Source organism: Baudoinia panamericana (assembly GCF_000338955.1).
Source record: "Baudoinia panamericana UAMH 10762 unplaced genomic scaffold BAUCOscaffold_11, whole genome shotgun sequence".
Lineage (NCBI taxonomy): Eukaryota > Fungi > Ascomycota > Dothideomycetes > Mycosphaerellales > Teratosphaeriaceae > Baudoinia > Baudoinia panamericana.
This window is the reverse complement of record NW_006911267.1, coordinates 1,111,636-1,126,469: the sequence shown is the minus strand read 5'-3', so window position 1 is coordinate 1,126,469 and position 14,834 is coordinate 1,111,636. Positions and strand designations below refer to the sequence as shown.

The 14,834-nt window shown below is 55.0% G+C and overlaps 6 protein-coding genes across 6 annotated transcripts; 4 read left to right on the top strand and 2 right to left on the bottom strand.

The window, feature by feature from the left end:
• Positions 1 to 206: 206 nt before the first annotated feature.
• On the bottom strand, positions 207 to 3,658 carry BAUCODRAFT_37388 (uncharacterized protein). Its single transcript, XM_007681109.1, has 4 exons — positions 3,601 to 3,658; positions 3,101 to 3,367; positions 1,165 to 3,050; positions 207 to 1,104 (listed from the first exon to the last, which is right to left on the bottom strand). Exons 2-4 carry the CDS (start codon positions 3,222 to 3,224, stop codon positions 400 to 402), a joined length of 2,715 nt encoding a protein of 904 aa, XP_007679299.1. The 5' UTR covers positions 3,225 to 3,367; positions 3,601 to 3,658; the 3' UTR covers positions 207 to 399.
• Positions 3,659 to 3,877: 219 nt separating this feature from the next.
• On the top strand, positions 3,878 to 4,534 carry BAUCODRAFT_150953 (uncharacterized protein; the record flags this gene model as incomplete). Its single annotated transcript, XM_007681525.1, has 2 exons — positions 3,878 to 4,162; positions 4,220 to 4,534. The coding sequence occupies 2 exons, from the start codon at positions 3,878 to 3,880 to the stop codon at positions 4,532 to 4,534; spliced, it is 600 nt and encodes a 199-aa protein (XP_007679715.1).
• A 590-nt stretch (positions 4,535 to 5,124) lies between these two features.
• On the top strand, positions 5,125 to 7,301 carry BAUCODRAFT_95572 (uncharacterized protein). Its single transcript, XM_007681524.1, has 2 exons — positions 5,125 to 6,208; positions 6,267 to 7,301. The coding sequence occupies exons 1-2, from the start codon at positions 5,509 to 5,511 to the stop codon at positions 7,043 to 7,045; spliced, it is 1,479 nt and encodes a 492-aa protein (XP_007679714.1). The 5' UTR covers positions 5,125 to 5,508; the 3' UTR covers positions 7,046 to 7,301.
• A 579-nt stretch (positions 7,302 to 7,880) lies between these two features.
• Positions 7,881 to 10,301, top strand: BAUCODRAFT_75770 (carbohydrate-binding module family 20 protein; the record flags this gene model as incomplete). Its single annotated transcript, XM_007681174.1, has 4 exons — positions 7,881 to 8,264; positions 8,460 to 9,864; positions 9,924 to 10,081; positions 10,137 to 10,301. 4 exons carry the CDS (start codon positions 7,881 to 7,883, stop codon positions 10,299 to 10,301), a joined length of 2,112 nt encoding a protein of 703 aa, XP_007679364.1.
• Positions 10,302 to 10,360: 59 nt separating this feature from the next.
• Positions 10,361 to 12,231, bottom strand: BAUCODRAFT_248571 (uncharacterized protein). The gene has a single exon (XM_007681523.1). It carries the CDS (start codon positions 11,797 to 11,799, stop codon positions 10,420 to 10,422), a length of 1,380 nt encoding a protein of 459 aa, XP_007679713.1. The 5' UTR covers positions 11,800 to 12,231; the 3' UTR covers positions 10,361 to 10,419.
• A 525-nt stretch (positions 12,232 to 12,756) lies between these two features.
• Positions 12,757 to 14,701, top strand: BAUCODRAFT_75853 (uncharacterized protein; the record flags this gene model as incomplete). Its single annotated transcript, XM_007681178.1, has 7 exons — positions 12,757 to 12,907; positions 12,969 to 13,319; positions 13,376 to 13,956; positions 14,006 to 14,167; positions 14,224 to 14,231; positions 14,306 to 14,507; positions 14,561 to 14,701. 7 exons carry the CDS (start codon positions 12,757 to 12,759, stop codon positions 14,699 to 14,701), a joined length of 1,596 nt encoding a protein of 531 aa, XP_007679368.1.
• Between the last annotated feature and the right edge of the window lie 133 nt (positions 14,702 to 14,834).

Here is a 14,834-nt window from a genome sequence, read left to right as displayed (position 1 = left end):
GGGACTTGGTAAAGTGCAACGACCTCGTTAAAAGCTAAGTCCTCGTGTGTTCCACACCAGGATTCTATATCTTTCAGACGGTTCAATAGCCTGTTACGTATTGATTGGTGCGCAAACCAAATATTAGGCCGATCGCTACCGACATGCAGCAACATTGAGCGGACGAAAGGTTATCACCGAGCCTCGGTATGTTATCGAGCCGACAACGAGCGTGAGACGGTGCAGCATTGATCCAACTTTCTGTAATCAACAGGCTTCGCACTAGGAGCCAGCGTTGCAATGGTACGTACATCAATAGTCTCCGACCAAAATACCTCGAAATGAACACCGTACGCCTCAACCATCTCCAATAAGCCAGCCGCCAGCACCAAGCCCTCATCTTTAGCTTCAATAAGCGCCTCAATAATTGAGCTCTGTGGTACCAGCCGACTGGTCCGCGTCGAGGTCCTCATAGCTCCTCAGCTGCCTCCCCGCTACCGCCTCTCGCGGGCCCATAGCACCGGTTCCACCCTCCATCCCATTCGCCATGCCCGGAGCTAACGCACCGCGCAACCCACCCACGCCACCACCCATCATCATCCGCTGCCCTCTCCCATCATTCCGGCCATACGGCCCAGGCGCTCGCGTTCCGCCGCCACCGAAGCCGTTCAAGCCGGTGTATGTGTTGCGGCCAGTATTGCGCATTGGGCCGACTCCGCTATGTGGGAAGCCCATGGTCGGCGCCCCAAATGCTGCAGCCATCGGCATCGGTTGACCAGGCGTCCACATCCCACCTGCCATCGGACCAGGCACCGCCGCCGCCATTGGGAAGCCCATGGGCATATGCTGACTGAGCTGAAAGCCTCTCGGCGTGCCGGTGGGCATGTTGTTGTTCAATGGGAAGTGGCCGTTACTATTCGCGTCGCTGCGGCTAGGAGCAATATGCGCCGGATCCATAACATAGGTGTTGACGAGCTGGATGTCGTTGCGGACGCGGTTGTAGAAATCTTCGTGTCGCTTTTCGACATGCTTGCGCCAGAAGTCGGGACCCTTGAAAAGTTTGGTGCAGTTATCCGGGCCAGGCACTTTGCAGCGGAATTTGTTGGTGTCTTCCTGTTTGGCGAACTGCGAGGCGTCAACGATCTTGAAGATTCAATCACCGATACGAGTCAATGGTAAGCTTACCTTGGTCAGTTCCTCGTCAACGCCCTCCTCCACCGGCATGCCTCCCAGCTTCCGGAGGTTAACCTTCTCCGGCTCCAACCACTGCAAGATCTTCTCCTCGAACGTCTTAACCCAGTTGAACGCCCGCTGTAGCTGCTGCGCGTTCCTTGCGCTAGGCTTGAGCTGCATCTTACGCTCCTCCACCGGGCTGCCTTCACCATCCATCTCGAGATCGTCGCCTTCACGGCTGGTGGTCAGCTCCAATGAATTCTTCGATGAGCCGTTCTTGCGCAGCGGGAACTCCTCGCCCATGGCGGACGCCTTAGCCACTTCCTTCGCCGTCGAAGTCAGTGACGCGCGCGGTCGGCGGAGATGGCCTCCTGGACACTTGCGTTGCAACTCGTGTACGGAATCGCTTTCGAAAACGCAGAAAAAGCAGAGGCTGTAGACTCGTCGAAGGTACTCGACGAGCAGGTCAAGCTTCTTCTTCTTCGTCAAGAGCTCCTCATCGTCCGTCTCATCTTCATCTTCGACCATGCCTTCTTCTTCTTCCTCACCATCCTCGACAAATTCGTCCATGTTAGCCTCTTTCGGTGGCTTGGAGGTGACCGAAGGTTGCAGCAACCCTTGATCGGAAAGACTCTGTACTCGCTCCTCAATCTTCGCGGCGCCAAAGTACTCGTCGCCCAGCTCATTGTCAAGCTTACGCACTAGACGAGTGGCCAAATCCAGATCGCGCGCTATTCGCTCTGGCGCGGAGAACAGATCCCAGAGCGCCTTCTTCCGGGGCGCATCAGGCGGACGATGAACGCCGCAGTGCACTGTGAAGTTACCGCGCTCGGGATCTTCGATCGTCTTTGCATTGATCTTTTCTAGCGCTCTCTCGGCTGTAGACTTGGGCCGGGATGGTGCAGCAGACATGCCATCTGCAGCCTCACCTTCTTCGCCAGCCGCCGCAGCTAAGTGTTGCTCCTCTTGTTGTTGCGGCTCCTCGGACTCAGACTTTAGCATGATCCAGCCCATGCGATGGCACTTCTTGAGCGGATTGGGGTCGGACAGACTCAGGTGCATATAGCCACCCTCGCCCTCTCCAAGATGCTCCTTTGCGAACGCCTCAAACTTTTCGCGTGTCACTGTCGGAGCGATAGTCTTAATAAGCAGCGTAGGCTGGAATGCTATCTGGTCCCTCAGGTCTCCTCCACGCGAAGGCAGAAGATCGCCAACACCAAGCACTTCAGCCGCTGCGGTCGTTTCGCCCTCCTCCTTCTCCAAGATGCCGCCGAGACCGTTCGACTCCGACTTATAGATCCCTTCAAGGGTGAAATCATCGAAGATACCGCCTTCCAGGTCTTGTTGCCACTGGGTAAACAGCATCCTGCGGAAATCCATGAGCTTGTTGCGGAATGGGACCTGCACCTCGGCCACATAGCGCTCACGGAACCAATCCTCGTCTTTGTGTAGCCTCACGAAAGTCTGCGCCTGTTGTTTCTGTAGATTGGCCTTGTACTGATCGTAGGCTGCCTGAATACGTGGCCGCTCAGCATCTCTCTCCTCTCGCATCTCGCGCTCACCACGGATGCGAGGCGGTCCTTTACCAGCCCGCTGACGCTCCTTCTCGTCCTTGATACGCTGCTCTGTGCGCCACCACTCGGCAAACCAAGTGAAGCCAACCTGGAATTCAAGCCTTAATGGATCCGGCATAGGATTGACCAAAAGCTGCGGCGTTGCCGGCTCCTGACCAGGCACGTAGCGATCGATTGGCTGCGGAGACGAGCGCCTGCGCTCACGATGTGTGTCATCGCGATTCCGGTAATAGTCGTCACGGGGAAGACGGTCTGGTTGGTAGCGGTCAATCTGAGCTGGCGAGCGCGAGCGTCTGCGGTCGCGTTCACGATCGCGACGTCGGTCTACAATAAGTTAGCATATGCCCTTGTCACTTGATGTGGACTTGGTTGACCAGGTGAGCGCCTCGTGTCTCGTCTATCACGATAAGTGTCCGGTGCGCGGTACTCGTCGCGTTCTCTGGCCGAGCCACGTGACGGAGGTGGAGACCTAGCGTAGGACTCGTAAACCTCCGCCATTGCTCCAGAGAGTCTCCAACCAGATGGAAGATAGAAGTCGAATGCCTATGCTTAGGGCGGCTCCATCCGTTGCAGCAGTCTCCAAGCTTGGAGCTCCGGAGACGCTGGGCTCGCTGGGCGCTTGCCGGAGGATAACGGACTGTCTGCCATGCCGGCGGAAGTTAGAACGGTCTCAAAGCGATGCAAGTAAACACGTCAAGCAAAGACGTAGTAGAATCTCGCTGGTAAGTGCAATGTATGATATGAATAAGAAGGATCGAGGCATAAGGTCGCCGTGCGGCGTGGAAAGCCACTCTATCTAGCCATTGCATGAAGGTAGAAGGTGTGGTGGGAGCACGCGAAGCTCCGGTAGAAGTAGGAGAGAGGGTATACGAACAATGAGTGAATGATCTGGTTGCGGTAGCCCTCACACAGTGTGGAGTGCCTGAGCGGAGGGGATGTGGGAGTGGAGGTGTTGGAGCGGAGGAGCAGCGCGCGGCATCATCCGCGTCTTAGCGCGGTTCAGGGCAAGCAAGCTAATGCCGAGGTGCAGAAGCATGCAATACAGGTGTAGAGTTAGAGACGAAACCGCGTAGTTCAGCATCGATACCATCCATCTACCAAATTCCGGAGCTAGGAACAGAATGACTTGGACGACGAGATACGAGCCCAACATGACGACCTACATTCCATCTATGACTCTTCCCGCCTTCATCTTCGAGCAACCCGCCGCCTCCATCTTGCTTCCCGTTGCAGCTGGCACACTTGTCGGCTTCGGCACTCAGCCCAAGAAAACCCAGAAGACGTACATGGAGATCCGACAACCACCTCTGCGACCGCCACCTCAGGTTTTTGGGCCAGTATGGACGGCCCTCTACGGCTTGATGGGCTATGCTGCGCATCGGGCGTGGACAACTGGAATCACGAGCTTCGACATCAACAAGACTAATTTGGCGAAGGTAGGCATGACTGAGCCAGTTATCTCTTTCCGCGCCACAGGCTGACGATGTTCACAGCAAGGTGCCACTCTCTACACGATCCAGCTAGGCCTCAACCTCATCTGGATGCCGCTGTTCTTCTACTTTGGACGACCCATCGAGGCAACCATCGACATCGTAGCACTGACGGGCATCACTGGCTACTTGACCTACATCTGGGGTCAAGTCGATGAGACCGCCGGCTGGTGCCTTGTGCCTTACCTGGGCTGGCTAGGCTTCGCGACTTATCTATGCGCCGGAGCTGGATACCTTAACAACTGGGACTTCAGCAAGAAGCAGAAAGCGAAGAGCGACAAGCCTGGAGAGACCACGTTTGTGAACGAGAAGCCGTGATCATAAGCGAGGTGAGGCCAAGCCTTCTTCCTCAAGGGCAGAAGGCTTGCATTACGAAGCTTGAGTGCATATACTTTACTCTCTGTTTGTATAGGTGGATGAAGTCCCCACGAATCGTAGATTATTGATGACAATGTTGGGAAGGAACCATTGCCAGACCGTGAAGACGTAACATGCGCAGCATTGACTTCTTCTTCGTTTGTCCTACTCGCTAGTAGCAAGCAGTGGCATTGGCTGCGTTTCCTGTTTCTCCCCTGACAGAGAGTGTCGTGCTTGGCTCTCGTATGCCAAGCGCTGAAAGCTGGGACAGGCGTCGATGCTGCGGCTCGGTGCATGAAGGGGCAGCCGTATGCCATCATGGAAGACCGTCAACGTATCACCGGGCTTTGATCGTAGCTTTAACAAGTGAGCTTGTGGTTACAAGCGGAATCAGATCCGAGATCGCCAGAGCACATATCTCTTACATCTAAGATCGAGAGGGTTGGTGTATGTTTGCGGGAGCCAGACGGTCTGCGCCGCTCCGCAAGCGCCACCTAACGATCTGGAACTTCCTTTTCCGCCGTGTCAGCTTCAACCTTCACTCCTGTCGTGTCTTGGCCTCCAGCTTGGCAAGGTTTGGCGCCGTTGCCAGCTGCAATAAGCATGCACTACGCAGCCAACCGGGATCTGTAGTGATCTCCGTGCTACACCTCACCATGCAGGTTTGTTCCTTTTACTCACGCTCTTTGACACTTCTTTCTTGACTGCGTTGCGTTGGCACTCTAGCCTGGGCAGAGGAAGGTCCTCCCCTCCCTCGCTCTTTGCAACATCTACCGCAGGAGCACCGCGGTCATTCCACCGTGTTGACACTACTCCGTCCAACAGGAGAGCGCAAGCAGAGCCATTGGCAAAACAAGCCGAGGCGTGTACCGCCGCCGCATCCTGTCACTTTCTTATTTTCCCTAGGGACCTACGGCGCACTCATTCACACCGCCATGGCGAGTGAACGCTACCGTGGCGGCCGAGTATTCGCCCGCAAGTCTGGCGCTTCCAAACCTACACCTGCCGGCGAAATCCAACCTCAGATCGAAGCCCAACAGTCTCCCGAAGACGGAGCTGTGCGGGAGAAACAACAGCCTCAGTACAACGAGAAAGGTCAACGGATCAATCACAATGGGCACGTAGTCACCAAGTGGATCCATCCGGACGGCGAGAGTGGCCGCTCGTGGTTTCATCCATGGCACTTCTTCCGTGTTTGCTTTCGTTCCTCCTGTACCGCATCGAAGCTAACCAACTTCCTCTGGCCATTTACGCTTGCAGCTTTGGTGCTGCACTTCAACTACGAGCATGAGCACCATCTGTGGGTGTTTATCACTGCTTTCATCGGCATGGTGCCAGCCGCGAATTTGGTCGGCTTCGGCGGTCAAGAGCTGGCGAGGAAGATGCCAAAAGTGGCGGGCATCATTCTCGAGACGACTTTCGGGAGCATTGTGGAGATCATCCTCTTCATAGTATTGATCAAAGGAGGTGTACAAAACGTCCCAGTCATTAGAGCAGCTATACTGGGAAGTATCCTAGCGAACTTGCTGTTCTGTCTTGGCTTGTGCTTCTTCATTGGAGGCATCTTCTGGCCGCAGCAGACGTTCCACGAGGCCATCAGCGAAGTGGGTAGCAATCTTATGCTTGTCGCTGCCGGTGAGTTAGGCTAGTCTGAGTTTCACGCCGTGACAGTTGTGCTAACTAGTGCATACAGTCGGCCTCGTCATTCCCACGATCTTCTACAACTCCCTCTCTGGCCGCTTACCCCCGGAACAGAATGACTCGGAGACGTTGCGCATATCACGTGCGGCCGCTATCATTCTGCTCGTCGCATTCCTGGTGTACATCTGGTTCCAGGCTAGAAGCCACCACGGCCTCTATGAAGACATTCTCGAGGCGGATGAAGAGCGGGACCACGACCGACACAAAGACCTGCAGAAGCCGAAACTCACATTCACCGAAGCCTGTATCGCTGTCGTCATCGCACTTACCTTTGTCTCCTTCATGGCCGTCTTCCTCGTGCAGGAGATCGAGTTCATGGTACACGAAAGGCACATCTCGGACGCCTTCATGGGTCTCATCCTCGTACCTATCGTGGAGAAGGCATCCGAGCATCTGACCGCCATCGACGAAGCCTACGACAACCAAATGAACTTCGCCCTTTCCCACGTCCTCGGCGCCAGCATCCAGACCGCCCTGCTCAACACGCCCTTAGTCGTGCTTGTGGGCTGGGGACTGGGAGTCGACATGAGTCTCAACTTCGAGCTGTTCGACGCTGTCGTGCTGATCCTGGCCATCATCGTGGTCGGCAATTTCCTTAGAGATGAAAAGAGCGACTACCTCGAGGGCGCGTTGTGCGTGTTTGTGTATATATTAATAGCGGTGAGCGCGTGGTACTATCCTGATCCGCCAAGCGCGACGGAGACGAGCAGTGCGGCGAACAATGTCACGGAGATCACCACCGAGGCTGTGCATAGGCTGTTACGGATCTGAAGGGTTTGTTGATCATTCGGCAACATTGCGCAGACTGAATGGGGCCTATAGCGAGGTGTATGGGGAGACTGATAATCAAATGTCACCTAGGATTGTTCAGACTGCGTGCCTCGTGCTGCCCGAATCGATACCTCAATATCTCGAGGCCCTCCAGACCACATTGGACCTTTCAGCACGGCCTGTGTATGGACAAAGCTTTGTGAGTAGATACCGGCTAATATCAGTGATCGTGCCACTCGCTTGTTCCTGGCTAGTGCCGAAATCGGAAGGAGCAAGGACGGTACGTCAGGCGGCCCGCTCCGTTCACGCGCCTAATACTCCGAACCACTTCAATGGCTTGCGCTGCCTCGACCCCTTTCTGCAATCTCTCATCTCGGTCTCAACAAGGATCGCGCATCTAGTCCGCCAACCAGTCCCAGCAACATGGCTATCCACGAAGCAGATCTGGATTATACCGTATTGTGAGCCCAACGAATACCAATCGGGCCATCAATATGTGGTACCTCGACTTGCTGCCACCAACATGCTTGATACTAAGATTGCTGTCGTGTGACAATCAATCATGCTTATCGGACGCCCTAACGGTCCTCCACGGGGAGGTTGATCAGGAACAACTTGAATAAGCCTAGGATCAGGTGCCACATGTGTCTGAGTCCGTGCATCTATCATTTGGAGGCTTCGACGTTTCTCGTGTTCGCTTGGCCGCTTATCCCGGCATCGATCCTCCAGCATTGTCATTGTGCTACTGTTCTACACCAACCTTCTCCCTCTCGAGGGCATACACACTCTTTAATCCATTTATACGCTCATTTAGTACCTTTCTCTGTCGCTCATTATGCATCTTTTTCTTGGTTTTCTGGTTTCTTGCTTGCTCAGTGTTGGTTCCGCGACGGTCTTACACAGGCATGGTCACCAGGGTCGACACATCCATGCACGACAGGATTGCGCGACGGTCGCCGTCGTCTTCGACAAGCTGGTGACTACACAATGGGGCGAATCGGTTTCAATTGCTGGTTCCATCCCCGAATTAGGGAATTGGGATCCTAATAGCGGCGTGCCACTTAATGCTGATCAGTATACGGACGATAATCCACTATGGTCGACGACAGTCGACCTACCAGCTGGCACGAATTTCGAGTACAAGTACGTGGTTTTTGGTGCAGACGGCAGTGTCACTTGGGATGCGGATCCGAACGAGAGTTATGCTGTACCGGTCGCGGTCACTTTCAATGAACTGGCGAGTACGGAATGGGGAGAATCGATTTCGATCACTGGTTCTACCCCTGAGCTTGGCAATTGGGATCCCAGCAATGGCGTTCCACTAAGTGCTGACCAGTATTCCGCGAGCGATCCAACATGGTCCGCCACTCTAAATCTCGTGCCTGGCACGACGTTCGAGTACAAGTACGTCAAGTTCGGAGCGGATGGCAGTGTCACATGGGAAGCAGATCCGAACCACAGCTATACAGTGCCCTCGGCTTGCGCGAGCATTCAGAGTGACACTTGGCAATGCGTCAACGAGCCGTCTGCGCGAGGCTGTTGGTCTGAGGGGTACAACATCAATACAGACTTCGATGTGAACTGGCCAAACACGGGGGTGACGGTTTATTACGACCTTACGATCGCATACACCACCCTAGCACCAGATGGGTTTGCGCGGACCGTGACGGCAATCAACGGACAGTATCCAGGACCGACGATTGAAGCCAATTGGGGCGATACAATCAGTGTCACTGTTGCGAACCAACTACCTGATAACGGCACCTCTATCCATTGGCACGGGTTGAGGCAGTTTCAGAGCAATTCGCAAGATGGTGTGCCAGGCGTGACCGAGTGCCCCATCGCACCCGGCCAGTCAAGGACCTATACCTTCCAGGCCACGCAATACGGAACATCATGGTACCATTCCCATCTCTCGTGCCAATATGGTGACGGCGTGCTTGGCCCGATCATCATTCATGGTCCAGCTACCGCTAACTACGACATCGAACTCGGGCCGCTTCTTGTCGCCGACTGGTACTATGGCGGAGTCAGTATGCTTGCAGCGCAATCACAGCATGAGAACGCTCTTCCTCCGGAGGCGGACAATGCTCTCATCAACGGCATGATGGTGAGCAGCTCTGGTGGCTCCTATCACATGACGCCGCTTACTGCCGGCCAAAGGCATCTCGTGCGGCTCATCAACACGGCCGTCGACAATCACTTCGTTGTGAGCTTGGACGGCCATACTCTGGAGGTTATTGCAACGGACTTTGTTCCTGTCGTGCCATACACGACAGACACGCTCTTCATAGGAATAGGCCAACGGTACGATGTGATTATCACCGCAGACCAAGCGCCTGGTGCCTACTGGTTCCGGGCGGACGTGCAAGACACCGTGCAGTGCGGGAGTAATTTCAACAATGGCAACATTCGGTCCATCTTCGCCTACCAGGGCCATGAGTCAGAAACACCCATCAGCTCGCCATACAGCTACGAGCAGCGCTGCACGGATGAGACCGGTCTTACTCCTTATTGGAACTCCTATGTCCCTGTCGGCCAGATTGGCACGTTCACCGAACTTACGACGGCCCAGTATCAAGTGCCACAAAGCGACGGCTCGCTCAACGTGTACTGGAAGGTCAACGGGTCGGCGTTCAATGTGGATTGGGCTCAGCCGACGCTGCAGTATGTGCAGACTGGGAACACTAACTATCCTAGCGACTTGAACCTCATACAGCTCCCACAGGAGGGCGCATGGGTGTACTGGGTGATTCAGGAGGTAGCCGGAGATCCCTACTTCGTCGCCATTCCGCACCCTATACATCTTCACGGACACGGTGCGTTCCTCGATTCGAGTCTCATATGGGTTCATAGTAGCTAACTGCAGCTGCGCCAGACTTCTACATCTTGGGGACAGGCACAGATACCTGGACCGCGGCTGACGCGGACAACCTCAACTACGACAACCCGACAAGACGAGACGTAGCCATGCTGCCCAGTGGTGGCTGGCTCGCTTTAGCATTCCAGCTGGACAACCCGGGTGCCTGGCTGATGGTACGTCTACAAGACCATATTGTGCTTTATGCATGCACTGACAATGCTCGTCCAGCACTGTCACATTGCCTGGCATGCCGGCGAAGGTCTCGCCCTGCAATTCTTGGAGTCGCCAGGCTCGATCAGTTCCATACCTGCGGACTTCGACGATCAATGTAATGCTTGGAGCAGCTATTACGACAGTGATCCCTCGTATATGCAACAAGACTCGGGTATATGATTTGGTTGGGCATACTATGCGGTATAGCACAGATAATCATAATACCTAATGAACGCTAATGACAATGACTATCTGCTTTTCATCCCTTCTATGATAAAGTAGCCGCGACCCTGGCTCATCACTGCCCAAGGTGCGGATCAAGCCTCTCGCCAGTAATGGTGGAGTGGTGACCGTGGATGAGCCCGCCCGGACCGCCTACTCCATCTGTCGCCTTATCGAAGCCGGTCGCCGCGCTGGTTCCTGAGCTGGTCATTGGTACAGCTTGGCCTATCGGGGCACCGCTTGACTGATCGTAGCCGCTCACGCCGCTCATGCCAGAGCCTGCACCTGCACCTGCACCAACACCTGAACCAGACATTTCTGACAACTCACGCTGCGCCATGCCCGCACCTACGCCCGCTCCCGAACCTGGCATCTCTGCCACGTCGCGCCCCGCCATGCCGCGTCCCAAACCAGGCTCGCCGCCAGCGGTGAAGCCGGTATCTGGGTTACCTTCGATGAAAGGTGCGGCACCGGAACCATAGCCTTCGCCCGTTGACTGCTGGTAGCGACGGTCTCCGGTAGAAGGATCGACCGACGAGCCAGCAGCATGTGTTGGCTGCTCATAGCCGCGACCCGAAGACGCGATGGCGCCGGCACCCATCCCAGCTGCGGCACCAGCACCAGTACCAGCTCCGAGACCAGCCATCTCCGTCTCCCGGTCGATCTCTGCGATATCGTCTCGGTTTAGTAGCGCGCCGGCTTGACGTGCGGCATTATAAGGATCGTGCGTTTCTAAGCCCGTGGCACTTTGCGCCGGCGGTGCGGCACGCTGATTGTCGTACAGTTCGTTGGCTGCTTGCGTTGTGTCACGGCCGTGTGTACCTCGCTGGGAGTGACTCGCATAGGGATCGGCTGCGCTCATAGCTGCACCAGTAGCGGCTTGCGTGGGCTTGGTATCGCGCTGGTTGTATATTTCATTTGCTGCTTGTGTTGTGTCCCGACCATACTCGCCTTGCTTGGAGTTTTTCGCGTACGGATCCTCTACGGCAATAGCTGCGCCAGTACCCGCCTGTGTCGGCTGTTTGTCGCGCTTATCGTACAACTCATTGGCTGCTTTCGTCGTGTCGCGGCCGTATCCGCTTTGCTGGGTATCCTTTTGATACGGATCATGGTGTGCTGCAGCAGCCTGGGGCGGATACGTTTCTCGAGTTGCGGCTGGTGCTCTACGATCGGCCTCGTAGTCCTGACGTGCACCGGCGATGTCTTCGGCCCGACTGTCGGTGGTTATGCCACGGTTCTTAGCCGCCTCACCTCCCATACCACTGCCGGCAGTCGCTGACGTGTCGCGTCCCGTGCCAGATGTAAGCTTGTCCTGCCCTTGGGTTGTTGCCAGAGGGCTTTCCGCGGTCCCCGTTCTACTCAGATCTTCGCCCGCATGGGCCAGAGGGTGCGTGAGAGAGCTGCCACCGGTCATCTTGGTCTGCATATGCGCAGGAAGGAAGCCTTTAGGATCCATGTTGTGCTGATGTGACGGAAGTCTTGGTGAAGGTCTGAATAGAGAAAGATGTCACGGGATAATGGGATGAAGATGGACCTTACCTCGAAACTACTATAGATGTTATATTGTCACGGCACCCATGACGTTGCCAGCGGCTTATGCGGAAGCTCTACGGTTCCTGGAGATGTCTGTGAATGGATGAGAGCTCTGCTGGAAGCAAAGAAAGCTGGTCGCCAAATGCGTGATGACGAAGGCGCGGGATCCGGGTGGCCGATTCTGCCCACGTGCTTTTCATGACTACAAGGGAACAACCCCCAAGTCTCATCGCAGAACCAGATCATTACGGAGTGTCGCCTATGTCCTCAGTCAATGTCTAGTCGGATGATATAGTGCTGTTCTGGATCTCACAGTCCATGCAGGCGCCCACGTATAATGTTTGGTAGCGCAGTGTTCAGGACAGCTTTGCCCTGTCACCACCAATGTTGCGGAATTGCAGGGAGACACTCACTTATGCTAATAGCATGAGAAACTGCGAAACGTGAGAAGAGGAGCACATGACAAGCCATCGCCAAGCGACAACCGACGTGGCGTGACCAGTTCACTGCATGAACCTCTTGACCGGTCACTTTTCGCCGGCTGAAGCTCACATGACCGGCGAAATGGTGCCGCATGGGACACCGTTCCAACAACCCGATGCTGAAGTCAAGTCATGAAATAATTCGGCGCGTCAAGCTGCCCGGCGATGATATACCGTGCAGCTTGGCGATGATCTTGATATGACATTGTACATAAGAGGCCCGTATCAGCTCAGCGGGTAGCTGTTAGGCTCCAACAATACCAAGGTACCACTCTCTACGCTTTCGCTTTCGCTTCCCATTCCTCATGAAGTTATCTTCAGCCTTTGGAAGAGGTCGTGAAGCAGATGTCAGAACCGTCGACATGGAGAAAGAGAGTGAAACGCAACCAGCTGCGTCGATGGTCGTAGAGCCACCCAGCGAACCAACAACTAAGCTGTCGACCGTGGAGTTCATACTGCTCGTGATCTCGCTATGTTTCGCCATCTTCTGTCAAGCGCTCGACAACACCATCATCGCGACCGCTATTCCGCGGATCACGGATGAGTTCAGTAGGTTCAAAACGGGTTGACATCACACTGGAAGCGTGTCGTTGGCTTACCTCTCTAACAGACTCCCTGGACGATGTGGGCTGGTACGCAAGCGGCTACCTTCTCACAACCTGCGCCTTTCAGCTGTCCTACGGCAAGCTGTACAATCTCTTCCCGATCCAATGGGTATTCCTCGTATGCTTGGGCATATTCGAGCTGGGCAGCCTCGTCTGTGGCGCTACACCGAACTCTGTTGGCTTGATTATGGGTCGGGTAGTCGCAGGAATAGGCTCAGGGGGTGTATTCGTTGGCGCCATCTTGATCATCGCGAATACCGTCCCCCTCGCCAAACGTCCCATCTTCAATGGCGTTTTTGGAGCCATGTTTGCAATCGCATCTGTTGCTGGCCCATTGCTAGGCGGTGCTTTCACCGGTGCGTTCGACTGCGGCCATGAACAAGGTAGCATAATATACTAAGCGAACCTACAGATCACGTAACCTGGCGACTGTGCTTCTATATCAACCTACCATTCGGCCTCATTAGCGCCATCTGCGTCCTCTTCTTCCTTCGGAAGATGCCCAAGCCGCCTAAAGCTTCGCTTCCACTCAAGGAAAAAATGAAGGAGTTCGACCTGATAGGGCTGCTCATCTTCATCCCGACCATCGTCTGCCTCCTATTGGCTCTACAGTGGGGAGGCTCGACGTACAGCTGGAGCAATGGCCGCATCATCGCCTTGTTCGTCGTCGCCGGTTTACTACTTACCGTCTTCATCGGCGTGCAGATCTGGCAAAAGGACCGGGCGACAGTGCCTTTTAGTGTCATCAAACAGCGGACGGTGTGGGCGTCGGCGCTGTACAGTCTGTGCCTTTTTGGATCGTTCATCTCCCTGATCTACTACATCCCCATCTGGTTCCAGGCCATCAAGGGCGACACGGCTACGGAAAGCGGTATCCACAACTTGCCCGTCGTGCTTGGGGTGGTCGTCATGTCGATGTTGTCCGGAGGTGCAATCTTTGCGGTGGGATACTACACCTGGGCGCCGCTGCTTAGTAGCGTTGTCGCTTCGATAGTACGTCCGCAGACCGTACCACTGCAACACATTCTGATTAGAACAACAGGGTGGTGGACTATTGACAACGCTTGGACCGAATACGGACTCTGCGCACTGGATAGGTTACCAAGCGCTCTACGGCGTGGGGTTGGGCATTGGCCTGCAGGTTCCAATCATTGCTATCCAGACTGCCTTGCCTGAAGAGCAGATTTCTGAAGGCACCGCGATCGTGAGTCTTTTATTCGGGGATGCGCAAGACGTATCACATCACTGACTTGTTGACAGGTCATGTTGTAAGACATTGCCAGCTGCTTGCATCGGTGTCATTGTTGATAGGGGCTGCGCAGCTGACTTCTCGGTGATACAGCATCCAAACCTTTGGTGGCTCCGTCTTCATCAGTGTGGCTCAAAACATCTTCAACAACAAGTTGATTGCGAATGTCGCCGCAGCCGGCGTACCTGTCAACCCGGCGGCTTTGCTCGGTACAGGCGCGACCCAACTCGCTGCGCTGGTGCCGCCTAGCTTCCTGCCACAGTTGCGGGTGGCGTACAACAAGGCGATTACGGAGGTTAGTGCAGTCCTGCGGCGTATCGATAGTCGTTCAGCGCTGACTTGATGTAGACGTTCTACGTTGCTGTGGCCACGGCGGCATTGAGTATAGTTGGCAGTGCGCTTATACCGTGGTTCAGTGTGAAGAATAAGCCTGGTGAGAAGAAGGATACGAAGAAGGCCGAACAGAAGACGGAGGAGAACGACGTGTGACAGTTTCACTCTTTTGATGCTGTTTTTCAGAGCTCATCTCAGCTCTGGTCATGAAATGCACGGACTTCTGTTTCAAGAGGGAGGTTGTACACTGTGCATATAGTATGGTAACCTCCCTTGGCACATCTGGCCC

Coding starts and splice junctions, on each gene's coding strand:
- BAUCODRAFT_248571 (XM_007681523.1), bottom strand. CDS start 11,799: ATGGATCCTAAAGGCTTCCTTCCTGCGCATATGCAGACCAAGATGACC.
- BAUCODRAFT_37388 (XM_007681109.1), bottom strand. CDS start 3,224: ATGGCGGAGGTTTACGAGTCCTACGCTAGGTCTCCACCTCCGTCACGT. Junction 3,051..3,100: donor AGACACGAGGCGCTCACCTG/GTCAACCAAGTC, acceptor AACTTATTGTAG/ACCGACGTCGCGATCGTGAA. Junction 1,105..1,164: donor TTGACGAGGAACTGACCAAG/GTAAGCTTACCA, acceptor GACGCCTCGCAG/TTCGCCAAACAGGAAGACAC.
- BAUCODRAFT_95572 (XM_007681524.1), top strand. CDS start 5,509: ATGGCGAGTGAACGCTACCGTGGCGGCCGAGTATTCGCCCGCAAGTCT. Junction 6,209..6,266: donor TCTTATGCTTGTCGCTGCCG/GTGAGTTAGGCT, acceptor TAGTGCATACAG/TCGGCCTCGTCATTCCCACG.